The 16,257-nt window shown below is 41.1% G+C and overlaps 1 protein-coding gene and 1 long non-coding RNA gene across 2 annotated transcripts; both read right to left on the reverse strand.

The window, feature by feature from the left end:
* Positions 1-3,993: 3,993 nt before the first annotated feature.
* On the reverse strand, positions 3,994-6,382 carry LOC124321148. The gene is made up of 3 exons (XR_006914160.1): positions 4,920-6,382; positions 4,301-4,858; positions 3,994-4,234 (listed from the first exon to the last, which is right to left on the reverse strand). It is a non-coding gene; the product is annotated as an uncharacterized LOC124321148 (long non-coding RNA).
* Positions 6,383-10,896: 4,514 nt separating this feature from the next.
* Positions 10,897-14,144, reverse strand: LOC124328686 (glucose-6-phosphate exchanger SLC37A2-like). The gene is made up of 14 exons (XM_046787490.1): positions 14,033-14,144; positions 13,790-13,928; positions 13,517-13,692; positions 13,324-13,402; positions 13,107-13,242; positions 12,953-13,034; positions 12,606-12,814; positions 12,383-12,538; positions 12,223-12,313; positions 11,993-12,144; positions 11,764-11,931; positions 11,670-11,703; positions 11,460-11,563; positions 10,897-11,338 (listed from the first exon to the last, which is right to left on the reverse strand). Exons 2-14 carry the CDS (start codon positions 13,888-13,890, stop codon positions 11,282-11,284), a joined length of 1,545 nt encoding a protein of 514 aa, XP_046643446.1. The 5' UTR covers positions 13,891-13,928; positions 14,033-14,144; the 3' UTR covers positions 10,897-11,281.
* Between the last annotated feature and the right edge of the window lie 2,113 nt (positions 14,145-16,257).

Consider the following 16,257-nt stretch of genomic DNA (forward strand, 5'->3'; position numbering starts at 1 on the left):
AATAAAATAAGAGAACACAATGTATTATTTAGTGAAATTTGTTCGACAGAACTGTGTGTGACCCTTTATATTCAGCATATTTATACCAAGCCTGACTTGAAGTATGGCAACAGTGCCATACTAAAAAAGGGGGAAGGTGTGCGTGAAGCCTATGAGGTTCCTGACTCGCTTAAACTAATCAGATTTTAGAAACCTTGGAATATAAAGCCATACGGAGACAACGAAGAAGGGAAACATTATCACTTTTGTTGAAACTTGAGTCGTTGCTACTGAAGTTTTATGAATTTTTGTTGCTGTCTCGTCCCTTCTTTCGGCCGCGGTAATTGTTATTGCTTCTACTGTAAAATAACAAAAACAAGTTCGAACATTAATAAACATGAAAAGCAGCGGTGGGTGGGTGGAAGAGACAGTTCTATCTCTCTTTTCATTTTCTCTCTTCATCTTCTCGCTCGAACAATTTTACAATTATTTAGTAAAATTCGTTCGACAGAACTGTGTATTCAAAGCCCAAAAATAAAAATGCGACCAAAAAAAAAGATTGTAGCTACAGAGGCCGGACCATGGGGTTTGTTGCTGCTGAGCAAGAGAGAGGAGGAGTTGGTGGTATCGCGCAACGCTGCAGTATGGTCTTAAAAAGTTTCCAAGCATCTGCCAGGAAAAATTGAAACATTGATTCGCCAGGCTGCGGCGGACATTCGACGAAGGGGTCCGAAGTGTTGATTTTTTCTTGGTGAAATTGGAGAAAGTTCACAGTTTCTTAATAGCGTGATGAGAGCCAATAAAGTGACTAATTTCCGAGACAGTTCAAGGAGAGAAAGAGCCACACCAGCTGTGTCATCAAAATATGATATTAATAGAACGGTGTCAGGATTCCACGTTGGAGAATATCTGGCAGTCGGAGGGGATTTGTGGTAGATGCCTTTGAGTAGTTTGTTGACCAGAGGTTCCACGCCGACGGAAACAATACCCAGGTTTACGGCAAGCGTAGAAGAGAGAGCAGAGCGGTTGCCATTAACTGTTCTATAGCTCCTTCCCACCCTATATTCAGCTAAAAAAATTAACTATATCTGCGGAGCTAGGAGACAAGGGATACTGTTCCCTCGTAGCACAACAACTTCTCAAAAAATTTAAAGTGCTCTGGTATGCAGAGTTTGTATTTTTTCGTGTTGCGGAGAGGATGAGGGCTGAAGCTTCTTCTGAAACTCCGCTCTAAGTAAAGTGTTGCCTGAGAGTTTCCAGACAATAAGGCGGATGGCATCGTCTTGTACCAGTGGATGACTCTTTCCCAGAGGAGATGTGAGAAGGTCCGGCGACGGTCGCAATAGTCGCGGAATGGCCATGGCGAGGTCCATTATGATTGGGAACCATGGTTGGCTCGGCCAGTACGGGGTGACAGAAACTGTCTTGTCCTCTTCTCTCGTCGGTTTCGACCACAGAATGGAATCAGGCAGAACGGGGGAAAACAAAACGCTCCTAGCCTTTTCCATGGAAAGCTGAAAGCACCCAATTTCCTAAATGTTTGTTGTGGGAACCAACTTACGAAACGTGGTAGTTTATGGTTCCATTCTGACGCAAAAAGGTCCACTTGGACTGGCCACTGAAGGCAAATTGACATGAAAGCTGTTGGAGTAAGACTCCAATCGCCCGCCGAAATAGAGCTTCTAGATTCTGCGTCCACGAGAACGTTAGCAGTGCCGGGAAAAAAATGGCGGTTAGAAAGGTTTTCCTCTCTTCACAAAAAATAGCAATGCGGAGGGAGACGTCACAAAGATCCTTCGACCGGCATCCACCTAGTTTGTTAATGTAGCTAACGGTGGTGGTATTTTCGTTCTCGACCTCTACTGTGCATTTAAAAAGGGAAGAAGCGAAACATTAGAGGGCTTTAAGGGCAGCAAGGATCTCTAGGTTGTTAATATGGCGACCAAAATCGTATCCGGACTAAGGCCCACCCATCTTATCGTCGAGGCAAACTCCCACCAGCCTGAGACGCAAGCGTCGGAGGACAAGCGCATGTCCGGTCGTGAGAGAAGCATAGGTTTGCCGAAGTTAAAATCAGTGCAAGTGGTCCAACACTTCAGATCAGCACGAATGTCCTCATTTAGAGAAATAGCGGCGTCTAAATTGTCGTTATTAGGTCAAGAAGATGAAATGAAGGTTACCTGCAAACTGCAAAAGTGAGCTTGTGCAAAATTTACTGCGTAAGAAGCCCAGTTAAGGTTCCCTATTATCTTCCCTTGACGAAGAGATCATTTCCCCTTCTTCAACACTTCGATGCATAACCGGCGAATGTCGCAAATCTTTTTATCGGCGAGGCAGAATGACATGGAGACCAAATTAGTTATAAGCCTATGTACTCGATGCATTGAGTGGGAACAGTTTCAGGTTTATTGAAGTTGATTAAAAATCCCAAAGATTCCAAAACGTGAATTACTTCTGCAGTTCTGCTACTGCGTAACTGTATTGGGCATTCCTCTGTAGTAGTGCCCACGATAAGCAAATCATCAAGATAAATAACGAGTCTGATCCCGGAACGACACAGAAAAGTGACGGCTACTTTCAATAGTTTAGTAAAAACCCAAGGTGATGCACAAAGACCAAAAGACCACATGTATATTCCAATTTTTTACGTTCCCAACGAAAGCGTAAATATTTCCGATGGCCTCAGAAAATTGGGATGGTAAATTAGGCGTAAGTAATGTCGACTTTAGCAAAAAAAAATCCACCTGCCTTACGGTGTGACAAACTGTGACAATCCCTTCCATTTTAAAAATGGCGGTAAGAAAGGAACTGATTCATAGGTTTCAGGTGAATAATGGGCCTCCATTCGTTTGGGCCTTTCTTTGGGACAAGAAAATATCTGCTTAAGCAGCCCCCTTCCTCCTCCGTCTCTACTACCGCGCCCTTTGTGATTAGAGACTCCACCTCAGCTAAAAAAAAGATCTAGCTAAACGGCATCCATCGATGTGTTTGGCGGTATGCTACGTTCAGCAATGAATTCTAGCTAAAGTCCATACCCAACAGTAGATAAAACCCATGGATCCTTTGTCAAACGGGCCCATGCATCAACAAAATGGGCAGTGCGACCGGCAATTGACAAATCAATTTTAGAAATAAAAGGAAGGTTTGACATACCGACCGAAGCTGTTGTTAGGGGAGAGTATTTTTTGAAAATTTATGAGTTACAATTCCAGCGTTATTAAAGTTACAGCAGGCACCAAAAGTATCCGGACACCCGAGAATCATTCGATTTGAATAAAAATTTTTCTGTAGGTTTTCTCGGGTGCCAGACACAATCCTAATTTTTTTTTGAATTTTAAAATAATGGGAAGGGTAGGTTTTTGTCGGAATAAAAAGTATGCAGACAGTAGAGAGGCCCATATGTAAATGGGCTTACTTTAGATTCAAATTTTGACTCACTGGGAAATGCTAGAGAAACGCAAACGGTCTTTAAAAAAAGATCTGCGTTTCTTCTATGGCACCCATGAGTCACGATTTTTTAAAACAATTAGTATTCTTTCTCTACCCACCCTGGTCAGTCCTATTGCACCGACAGACTGTCGGTGCTCGAATGACGGATCTGGCTATTGCACTGACAGACCGTCGGTGCTCGAATGACGGATCTGGCTATTGCCCAACAGACTGTGGGAGCACCGAAAGATGCATGGTAACCATAGCTAGAGGCGCTGCAGTAGTTCTGGCTGTGCACTGAGATAGAACAATGGAGCTACCATAAGGAGATCAGTTTAGTAATGAAAACGCTGCAGTCGTTCTGTCGGTGCACTGAGACATGCACTGAGGGTGAGACATAGACCAATGGAGCTCCCATAAGATCCGTTTAGTCATGAAAACAAAGTGTATTTGCACTAAAAATTAAAAATGAACAAACAAATTTAAGAAACGTTAAATCTTTTCAATTTTTACAAAGTAGAAAAATTGTAGAAAAATCTTAGTCAATGCTTCAAAAATAAAAAAATTATTAAAGTCCAGGTCAAAATTCTTGAACAAAAAAAACAAAATAAACAAACAAAATCAAATTATGGGTTCTTAGCTAAATTTCTGAAATTTTTACAAAGCAAAATAGATTCTTTGGGAGTAGATTTTAAACTCTGGCAACTCCAATGTAGCCAATGTTGACAGGCATTGCACAGTTGGTTGTTGTCGTCGATTTCTTTGTTGCAATGAGGACAAAAGTATAACAAGATATCCTCAGTCCTCATCTCTTTCATAGTGTTTACTGTAAAAATAAAAAGGGAAAGATCGTTAAACAGAATTCAAAAGAAGTATTTTTAAAAAGTATTACTTCGATTCATTGCAGCTATCCATCCATCTTCGTCAAAGTATGACTTACAGCTTGGGATAACTTTCTCAACGTCGTCTTCCAGTATAGCTGTACTGACCTGCTCTGGAATTGTGTTCACAATATCCTCTGTTTTATTTTATTTTCTATAGCTGAGTCTGCATGATTGGGTCCTGCCAGCCAGGATATTATAAGATAAGCCTGCTCCTCTTTTGATTTTTCGGTAAAACTCTTCGGGCAAAAATTAAAATGACCTAGAGCAGAGGTTTTTTTTGCTCTTCCAGTTCGCAGCTTTTTCTTTGGCAATGACAGGTTCGTGAGCTTTCGTTTCAGAGCAGTCCTAGGGGTAATTTCATCAGCGACTGGAGAACTAATATTTCCAGCAGTGGAAGTAGATGCGACTGGAGAATTCACTGGCTCAGCAGTGGAAGTAGATGCGACTGGAGAATTCACCGGTCCAGCAGTTTAAGTAGAAGCGACTGGAGAACTAACTGGCCCAGCAGTTAAAGTTGCAGCGACTGGAGCAGTAAAAGAAGCGCTCTGTAGTTGGGAGGCCATCACCTATATTCGTATGATAGTTGAAATTAGAGATAATTCGTAACCAAAATTTTACTTAACATACCGTTGAGTATTAAGTTGGTAGACTCATTTGCTCGCAGCCTGTCATTGAGTGAACGCAACAAATTTACACATCCTCTCATCACAGGAATAGGAAATCCTTGAATAGTTGTAGATAGGGATGAAAGTATTAAATGCAGGTCACCGACCACCGCCTTCGCACTTTTCGGTCCAACCGATGCAACAGTGACAGGGACAGCTGGGCCTACATTTGCTGGAAGACGGTCATTTGCTGTCGACTCAGAGTCTATAAATTGGCAAGGTGCCAGTCACTTTATCAACTGCAAAGAGGATATGAGAGCGCGGCAGTTTGTAGTTGATAGAGAAAAAACAGGAGCATTTGTGGAAATCCGCAGTATGTTGAAAATGCCAGACTTTGTAGATACTGTGTAGGTTTCTGCCCGTGTGTGTCCCTTCCCCCCCCCCCCCATTTCCACCCCGCTTGCCGTTTTCTCTGTTAAACAGAGAAAACGCGTGCTTATGAGGGGGCGACAACCCGGCGTGGGTGGAAATGGGGGGGGGGAAGAGAAAGGGACAAACACGGGCAAAAAAAACTGTTTTTAATTGACTACATCAATTATGGACGCAAAAAATCTGAAAATGAAGACTTGTTCAGCTTGTGGAGATCTTCATTTCAGAGTTTTCCGCGTCTTCCTAGCTCAACCCGTTCTTTAGTTTCCCCCCCTTAAAGTACCTTAATTTTGCATATAGCTATTTGGAGCGTTCCCAAACTTAGGGCTCAAGTCAAAAGTTAACCTACCCTTGATTACAAAAATCTGAAAAAAAATCAGCATATTCCTACACACTATGGCTACGGCCAAAAAAAATCGTCACGTTCCGACGACAATTGGATTTTTGGGGACGCCGAGAAAAACGCTTTTTTCCATAAGGTTCTCTCGCGCGTTCCCAAACTTTGGGTAGGAACTTTATGTCGCTACGCGAAGGGCTGGTGAATGTACAGGGGTAGTTTTCACGAATGTACAACTTCTTAGCTCTTTCTTAAAATGCTTATAACTTTTTTATAACGAAATCAATAACAAGGAGAATTAGCCTATGGGCTGCAATATGAACCGGAAAATTGATTGCACTATAAACCTCAACGAAAAAACGATTATTCTGAACGTAGGAGGGTGTCCTCCAATTCCTCATACATAACATAATAAACAAATGACAAACAACAGCCGCCGCCCTCGTCGTTTCTAAACAAACACAAATTAAAAATTAACGAACCAACCTTTCATCACAAAAAATACCCTATTCCATACAGTTTTACATAGAGAATCCAACTGTAATAAAATTTCACCCAAACAGTGAAAACCCGCGGTACAGGAGGGTCCCTAAATCGACCAACCTACCACCAACCAATCAGAACCCGACTTTCACGACCAAAATTTGAATTTCGATCAAACAAAAAAAAAATTTATAATTAACAAACAAACCTACATATTGTAAGGATCCATCGACCGCGAACGCCGTGAGGTCGAACATCAATGTAACTACAGTTAAATTTAAGTTGTATTTCTAAATGAATAAAAATGTATCGTTTGACCTTCTTTCACATCTGGCAAGGCCAGATGACTGCTTTTTGACTCCGACCCCATGGGTTCGGAGAATTCACTCCTTGCTTCGCTCAAACCCTAATTGTTCACACCCTCTTTTTTATGACTTGCCCTCCGTTGAACTTTCTTATCGCTAACCTTGCCCATTGTACACCAACATTTTGACCTTCTATGAACTTTGATAAAAATTTGTGTAGCACGTAGAACATTAATTCCCTCGGCGGTGATTAAAAACATCCGACCTTGCAACTTGAAATAAATAGCTGGTCGTTTTGGCCGATGCGCCAGTCCATTTCTGATACGCGCACTGTGCGGGTGGTTGTGTCGCCCTTATTTCTGTATTTGTGTCTGTCCCCGTAGTGAGATAATGAACTTTTAGTTCCATCAACACGGCTTGTTGTGTGTAGTGTATTTCATGTCCATCAACATAGGTCTAGCTTGTAGTGTACGCTTTGTCGTAACATCCGTCTTACACCACGCTGCCTTGATCATCGAGCCACGCCGCCGTCTCATCCCGTCTTACACCGCGTCGCCGGATCGTCGAGTCACTCCACCGCCATCTCGCCCAGTCACGGCCGCGTTCCGCCGGATCACGACCGACCACTTCGCCCTCGTCTAGTACCAGCCGCCACTGCCTACTAGATCGCCACCTCCCCCCCTCCTCGACGCCATTACCCCCTCTTTGTAGCATGTACCAACCGTAAGTTCAAAAATTATTGTATCACCCGTAATAGCTAGCATCGTATGTAGATTTCGTACTCGGCCCTGATACCTGTCGGCTGAAAGTATTGATCACACGTCAATCCTTTCGGGCAACAGATCGGGAGACGGGAGGAGTCTTACATGTGGTGGCAGCGAACAAGGTTCCCTCCCCCCCCCCCCCGCATTGTACTGGTCGGATCCATCGACCTATGGGCCTCCGCCGTTACCAAGGCAAAACCCCCAATAGCGTTCAGCTTTGCACTTTGCACCAATTTTATAAAAGTCAAAACAGGGTCAAACGCGGTCATTGACAGTTGAGTCAAGGTTAGCGTGGGTCGTAAATCAGAAGAAGGAGTGACTTGCATCGAGGTCAGCGAGAGCAATAAACCGCAATAAACAAACGAGGGGAATGGACTATTTTGACGATAAGTAGAACGCTGACAACATACCTTGGGGCCACAAAAGATTGCGTCCCGCAATCTAACAAAACAAAACACAAATACTGAAACTGGTAAAAAGAAAGAACTTTGAAAACTAACAGGAAACATCGATGAACTGAGTAGCGTAAACTTCGAGTGTTCTAGCGAACAAAAGTGAAATGCGACCGGTCTCGGCGCCTCGTAGCCGATGTGACAGTCAAAATAAAAAATAACAAGTGATAGGGAGAGAAAAGTCAGAATTTGTTCTTGCTTAAATACAGGGGAGGTTGCGTCTTCTTTTGTCCGTAGCGGAATTCTTTCTTCGTGAACTTACAAAACATGAAGATTGGGAATCAGTTTGGTAGGTAGCGGCGTCGTAGCAGTCTCCTCGGAGGTGAATTGGGATCATCCTCGCTGCAGCCATATGAAAGGTTTTGTAAAACCTCCACTCAGCTCTCAGTAATATGAATCCCCCGCCCTCCTTTTTCAAAAAACTTTCCAAATCGATCAAGAGTTCCTTTTTGCGCAAACACCCCGAGGGCGCCACCAGTGCGTCCAACCTTCCCCCCCTTGAAATCACGCATGAATTTGAGAATCAGCAATTGGGCATAAACACAACCAATAATTCTAACTGGGAGTTATTGGGCGCTAGACCTAAGACATCCGAGATAATTGTTTCCCAACCAACCCCTCACGCGCATAGTGGAAAGGATTGTGCCGCTTATTTATACTTAGCGGAACTCGCACAACAGCTCAAGGGGTACGACCCCTCATAGGAAGCTGAAAGAAGGGCTCTTTTAGCCAAGAACGAAACGCTTATCAGCGAAGCCGAAAGTACAATTATCCACTCCTTCAACTCCCAAAATTTCTTTCTGCATTACGGAAATCTTCCAATAATAGACGTCCCTCAGGACGAATTGTTGTTTGAGATTAAACACCATCTCCTCCTAAATCATAGGGAGCTATTGAATGATTCAGAACTCGCCGATGCTGTTCGGGCACTACTAATTACGCGCCCGGAATTGGACACCCCTGTTAAGTTATTTCGTTATCTTGAGCTACAGACTAACTATTCCCCCCTACTGTCCCCAACGGTTCAACAGCCCGTACTTGAAAATACTACCCCGTCCACCTTTCACCCAATTCCGTCCTGTTCTACAGGCAATAAAACAGCAGTACCGTTGACGGTCAAAGAATCCCCCATAGAAAAGAATACGACTTTTTGTCCTTTTTCTCCCCCGATTACTCACGTTTCGCCCTGCGAGACCACGACAGAAAAGAACACGTCTTTTTGTCCCTTCCCCCCCCCAGCAACCCACGTTATGCCCTGCGAGACTACGACGGAAAGGGACACACCTTTTTGCCCATTCTCCCCTCCACAAATACCGCAAACTCACGTTCCTCCTAGCGAATCTACGTCCGAAGAGAACATTTCCTCTCATCAGTGGCCCACCCCCTATTCCTACTCCTCCCACAAGGGAAGCCCTCTCTGTGGACACTACCCTAGGCGACCCAATTCGACAAACGGTCCCGGAACTAGAAACCACCCCAACAGGCATCTTACCAATTACGAAAACCGAACAGACCTCCAAGGCGAATAGGAAGGTAACCTTTTTAGACCCCCCAAAAATGTCGTATCAAGACATATTTGACGAGACCTACTCTTTAGAACTAGAAAATTTGCTCTCTTCTGGCCTTAGCCATAAACTTGCCGGTGTCAACTGCCCTGGCACTGGCTCAAACTGCCGTACAAGAGTTATTCACCCCCACACCGGCTATTCCGGCCCGATCAAAGTCCAAATCCATCAGTTCTTCCAATTTTACACCTGTACTCTCGTCTACGCAACGGGCAGGACCTCTTCCCATGGGGGGATACAAGATTTGGGATCCATTATCCATCGCTGCCACCACATGTAAGACTCCTCCCGTCTCCCGATCTGTTGCCCGAAAGGATTGACGTGTGATCAATACTCTCAGCCGACAGGTATCAGGGCCGAGTACGAAATCTACATACGATGCTAGCTATTACGGGTGATACAATAATTTTTGAACTTACGGTTGGTACATGCTACAAAGAGGGGGTAATGGCGTCAAGGAGGGGGGAGGTGGCGATCTAGTAGGCGGTGGCGGCTGGTACTAGACGAGGGCGAAGTGGTCGGTCGTGATCCGGCGGAACGCGGCCGTGACTGGGCGAGATGGCGGTGGAGTGACTCGACGATCCGGCGACGCGGTATAAGACGGGATGAGACGACGGCGTGGCTCGATGATCAAGGCAGCGTGGTGTAAGACGGGATGTTACGACAAAGCGTACACTACAAGCTAGACCTATGTTGATGGACACGAAATACACTACACACAACAAGCCGTGTTGATGGAACTAAAAGTTTATTATCTCACTAAGGGGACAGACACAAATACAGAAATAAGGGCGACACAACCACCCGCACAGTGCGCGTATCAGAAATGGACTGGCGCATCGGCCAAAACGACCAGCTATTTATTTCAAGTTGCAAGGTCGGATGTTTTTAATCACCGCCGAGGGAATTAATGTTCTACGTGCTACACAAATTTTTATCAAAGTTCATAGAAGGTCAAAATGTTGGTGTACAATGGGCAAGGTTAGCGATAAGAAAGTTCAACGGAGGGCAAGTCATAAAAAAGAGGGTGTGAACAATTAGGGTTTGAGCGAAGCAAGGTGTGAATTCTCCGATCCCATGGGGTCGGAGTCAAAAAGCAGTCATCTGGCCTTGCCAGATATGAAAGAAGGTCAAACGATACATTTTTATTCATTTAGAAATACAACTTAAATTTAACTGTAGTAACATTGATGTTCGACTTCACGGCGTTCGCGGTCGATGGATCCTTACAATATTTAGAAACAACCCATACCCGTTCCCCCGTAGTTGAATACGGCGAATCAGATAAAAAATAAATGAAAACGAACAACTCTCCTGTTTATACACACGATAATTCTGCCCAATTCGCAACCAATCAAAACCCGCTTGGATCCCCTGGGGAAACAATAAACGTTTTGGGGCCCACAACCACGGCATAGCCTTCCATCTTTACCAAGGTAAACCTCTCAGGAATTTTTTTTTTCTTGTTAAAATTCTCGATGATGGCAGTCTATAATTGAATTTGACCAATAATCGCCAATAATTCAACTGATTTATTAAAATCTGAAAAATAAGGGAAGAAATTCAAAAAAAGGAAGCAAGCGAATCGCGGAATTTTTTTTTATTTAATTGTTTTAGTACATTGGTTATAGTCGATATACAGTATACTTGCGATTAAGACGACCCTCGTAATATTCATGTATTTGGAATAGAGTGGTACAAAATTATGGAAATAATATTACATTTAGTGAAGAAAGGGATTTTCTGCTTTGGCAAATATTGCACAGACATATTTAAAGTTTGTAACGAAACGGATGAACATTCCATTAATGGGGTTAGCTAAATTATCACTCTACGTATGTAATAACGAGCCCCATGTTGAAGTCGGAAGTTTGAATTTATAAATAATAATAAGGGAAAATATTGCGCCACTGATGGTGACTTTTAAACGAAAATTCGATAAGAAAATTGGTTATTTCCTTATCCGTGTAACCTGTGTCAATAAGGCCGAGTTAGAATTTCATCACATTTTTGATTGCATGTTGTCCCTAATTGGAGTGAATCATCTTCTCAGTTGTTCTTCTTGCACCTGGCTTTGGCTTCGTTGATCATCAAACGCGTCAACAACTATGAAATGATTTGCAAATGAAGAAAAACGAATACAATAAATCAATATTGATCAGTTAAACAATGTTGAAATATAAGAATAAATCAAGATATTCAGTGATGTGAAATTTTAGAAGCTCACCAGTAGTCCCAAAGCACTGGCTACCATCAGGGCATAGAAAAGATAGTCCCAGCCGTTTTCAAGATCGGACAAAGCTCCGGCGATAAGAGGTCCGACGGCGGCACCTTATCGTTCAAATAATAAGACGAGACATATTGTGATTAACATGCACTAAAATAACTTAAAGATATCACATAGCCTGCCCCACGTAAAAATAATTTCATGGATTACCTATAGAGCCTGTGCCGTCAATAATAGCAGTTACCTTTAATTCAGAAAATTGTATAACTATTAAATTTTAAAATTAATTTTTGATATAAAATACCGTGGCTAAAGCACGAGTAGAGCCTTTCAGCTCGGGGTGTGTCCCCAAATCAGCGGAGACGGCCGTGGTGATGAGAGCGTACGGGCCGTTTGCCAGGAAACCCACCAGGAACAGTAAAGAAACATTCAAAGCCGGACTCACTCCTCCGAATTCTCGGTAAAGGAACAACTAAACGAAATTGAAATGAATATTTGTCCAAAGAAATTCGTCGAAATGGATTCAATTTTACAGAAGGAATGGTCAGGATAAAGTAGCCAGCGCAGGTGAAAGCGCTCATGCCCGTCATGTCACTCAAAAGTCCAGCCAAGATTCCGCCAAATATTCCGCCAATGTCGAACAGAATCGACAGGTTGGCAGCATCTTGGCTCCCCAAAGTGTCACCTTATTGATAAGTTCATCAATTCATTACTGTGTTCTCATGTAGAGACGGCGTTTTTTTTTTAGTTTTTTTTTACTTACTGGAGTCCTTCAGGTAGGTAGGCAACCAGTAAAGGAAGGTGTAGTTGATCAGCTTCGTGAAGAAGAGACTGAAGGAATATTCCATGACGCCCTGAAACGGATTTTTTAAAGGAAAATTTTACACAAAATAATTTGACGGGTTTATAAGTTTATAACTTACAGGAATTTGAACCGCCCGCCAGAAACTAATGGCCTGTTCCTTCTCATCCTTGTGGGAACTGTTGCTGGTCGACCGACTGACTGAAATCGAATCCTGGTCGTCGATTTTTTTGCACCCATCTTCTGTCGCTACGATTTCTTCGGAATTTGATGGTGTCTAAAATAAATGAAATTATAATTATAATAAAAGAAATGTATAGTTTATAAAATCAGTCCATCATTACCAATTCAAGATTGTGGATTGGAACGGGACAGCCTACGGCCCGTGGGTCAGGCACCAAGAAGACGAAGGTCAGCAGACCTATTGAGAAGATGATGGCAGCTGGGACAGCGAACGAGAGACCCCAAGAATATTCGACAAAAGCGCCAGCAATTAGCGAACCAGCGATGTTACCAATGCTGTGGTGAGAACGCCAAATACCCATAATAAGACCTGTTTGTTTTTTTAATATTTGAAACGCAATTTTTTTTTGTGAATTTAGAGATTTTTATTTAATTTATGAATTTCAAATAATTAAAAATGAATTAATAATTATATTTAAAAGGAAAAATTATTGTCGTTGATTTATACCTCTTTTACTTTTTCCGAACCAGTTGCCCACGGCAGCTACGCAGCCAGGCCAGCCGGTAGATTGAAATAGACCAGCTAAAACCTGTGGATTGAAATTAAAAACTCATTGAAATAAATCAAAATAGTGCATAAGTGCGTGAGAATAATACTAGACCTGGACAATGATAAAATAGGCCAGCGAGTGGATATTTGTCCAGTACGCCAAACCGAATAGAAAGCCAAACAATCCGGAAAACATCATGCCGATCGAAAGGAAGTAGCGGACGTTAATACGTTCACCAAGTGAACCCCTATTAAAATGAGAGGATTAATCAATTTTTTTAAGTTCAAATTCTTGACCGTATATCAAACAGAATTCATTGCATCCTTACATGAGGTACATCCCAAAGGCATAAGAAAAGAGGAAAGCGGAATCCAAAGCGCCCAGAAGTGTGCTAGCATCCTCCCCATCTATATAGATTATTTGTTTCGCAATGTGTAAGTACAAATTAGTTAATTCAAAATCAAATTTATTTAGCAATCGATTTATTTATTCGAATGAATTAATAATATAGGTTTATTCACCGAATGGGCTCCAGCTGCACCAAGTATCTTCAATGCCGGTGATGTTGACACCTTCGTCCGGAGTCAAATTGGTGCAGTTCTGATGGAGAACATTCTTGACGACACTGGTGGGCTTACGAGCCATATGGTAGCTGGCGTAGCTCAGAAAGGTCAGCAACAAAACATTGAATTTGTGCCTTTTGTTTGTCAATCGAAAGCGAAAATAGTTTTTTTTTTTTTTTTAAATTAAGAAATCGAAGATATAACTTATTTATTTATTCGTATTATACATACCATCGCAGTTTATCAACAGGGGTGATGTTCTTTAAACAGGATGTCTTTTCCAGAGCACTGACACCCACCGGAACATCGTAAACTTTTTCCAGAATCCGCATTTTATACTGAATTATTAAACCGTGAGGTCTACACAAGTCTGGAAATAATTTTTCAAAAATATATTATTTTCAAAAATCGATTAAAATATTACTACACTTATTTTATACATAATTTAGATAAAATATTTTTCATGGTCCTCACCTTTGAGTTATGCAATAAATCGACAAGTTTCGACGGATCACGTAGAGCCGCCAGTGAATTTAAAAGTAAAAAAGAAAAATGTTTTTTTTTGTTAGGTTCCCCGAAGTCCCAACTGTTTCACGTGGCTTAAATAGCTTATCCCTGACCGGTTCGATATTATAACCACGCCTTCTTTGGGGGTTTTCGTAGGCTGTAGAAACAGCTATAATAAGTCCACCCAAAAAATGGCCATGTCGCAACCGCTGTGGACAAGATAGCTCAGGGGAAAATATAGCGATCAAAGATCAAGGCGTTGCGGGTCATTATTCACTTTCGGTCAAAACCATTGAATGAATAAAGGTCGCCGTCGCCTTAAAGATTATAAAATAATAAAATTTAAAAAAAAAAGAAAGAAAACTTGTTGAAATATCCACAGAGTCGTCGAGTAAAAATCCATCACATTTTTTTTTTGTTCTGCTGATCAAAAAAGCGCTCTGTTGAAGTATATTACCTGACACTATCAGCACTACTCGAAGCAATAGTGTCACAGTGTATTAGACAAGTGCAATGAAAGACGATGAAAGAATTTTGTTTCTAAAATTGTTAATCGGTTAACAAAGGGAATCATCATTATATCAATTAGTAATTAATGGTTGTCAACAGGGACTGGCAGAATGTTTCGTGTTATTATTATATTAACATTGTTATAATTGTAATTTAATATTTTCTAAAAAAATTATTTTATAACAAAAATGATTATTATAAATGAAATATTATTAACAGGTAGTAATTATATGATTTCAACAAAAACAAAATTTTTAAATAAAAATATCTTAGATATTGACGTGGTGTGAGTGATTTTTAGAATGATACCGCATACATTTTGGGATATTATTACAAATCCCGTCCCGTTTAGTTTTAGACCTCGTATGTAGGCTATCTATCTTCTCCTATTTTGTGTAGGAACTATTTGCATATTTGAGTGAATCCTCTAAATCCCCTAAATCCCTTAAGTCGTATTGATTGCTTCAATTACTTTTTTTTTAACGGCCGAGGAGAAAATACTATAGCGGTAAATGTGTGAACGGGGGCGACAGGTGGGCGGTGCGTTATTTATCAGGAATGATGGGGGGAATCTTATGTAACGAAAGTGCATGTGGGGCGGATTCCAACCCGAGAGTAGGCTATAGCCCATATTATAAATAGGTGAGCTTTTACGGCGAAAGTCTTTTCACGCTCAACAGAGCTAGTTTGCTAATTATGATTCGTTTCATATTTCTCATTCATTTTGATGAATTATTTTTAATTAAAATGTGTAAATGTCCATGTACATGATGGAATTTAGAATTTTATTTTGAATCTTTTGATTTTTTCACCTTTCTGTATTAAGTTTATGCTTCATTAATATTTTTTAAATGCCCAAAAAATAACGTCGTCACTATTGTTTAATTGTTTTACAAAAGATTTGAATTTAACTATTATATAATTATTGTTATTATTATTTTTTTTTTCTTTTCAGAAACCGGAAATTCCTTGCAGGACGATTTAAACATTGTCGGGAATAATTGTATAGAAATTGTTCTTTAAAAAAAAAGGTTTTAAAATGTTTTCAATGTTTTTTTTTGTGATTTTACTTGTCTTGGTCGTCCTGTGATTTATTATTTGTATTGTAAAGCTAAGAACCCAAATCTGAAATAAGAAAGATCACGTGCTTTTGTCATGCACCACCAAATGGGTGCACAGGTCGTTCGCCATTGTGGCCTACTTTTTCATCAATGTTTCATCATTTCGTACCTTTTTATCTTTTTAAAAAATACCGATTCGGTCATTTTGAAAGAAAAAAAGAAAAGTATGTTGTCTGTAATCAGTAGGCTGCAGGACACATCGAGAAAGCTGACACATGTCAATGAAGCACAAATGATTTTAATGGTCGGACGAGGGTGTGTATAATCAGTGAACCGATAAATAATAAATAACACGGCTGTACTTTACACCCTGATGGCGGACGTAGGACGTCTGTATAGAACGTCTATATCCCTTTCAGGGTCGCTCAGTAAGTATATAGGTGTATTATATACCTTTGGTGTGATGTCAGGCATATGAAAGTTACGGATGAGTCGTTGAAATGGTATATAGAGTGATGATGTGGAAAGAGACTTACATTATAGTTATAATAGCCTACTAGGCTATTATACATCGTTTATCATAGTTTAAATCGGTTTAAATCGTCTATTATTACAAGCACG

Source organism: Daphnia pulicaria, chromosome 1 (assembly GCF_021234035.1).
Source record: "Daphnia pulicaria isolate SC F1-1A chromosome 1, SC_F0-13Bv2, whole genome shotgun sequence".
Taxonomy (NCBI): domain Eukaryota; kingdom Metazoa; phylum Arthropoda; class Branchiopoda; order Diplostraca; family Daphniidae; genus Daphnia; species Daphnia pulicaria.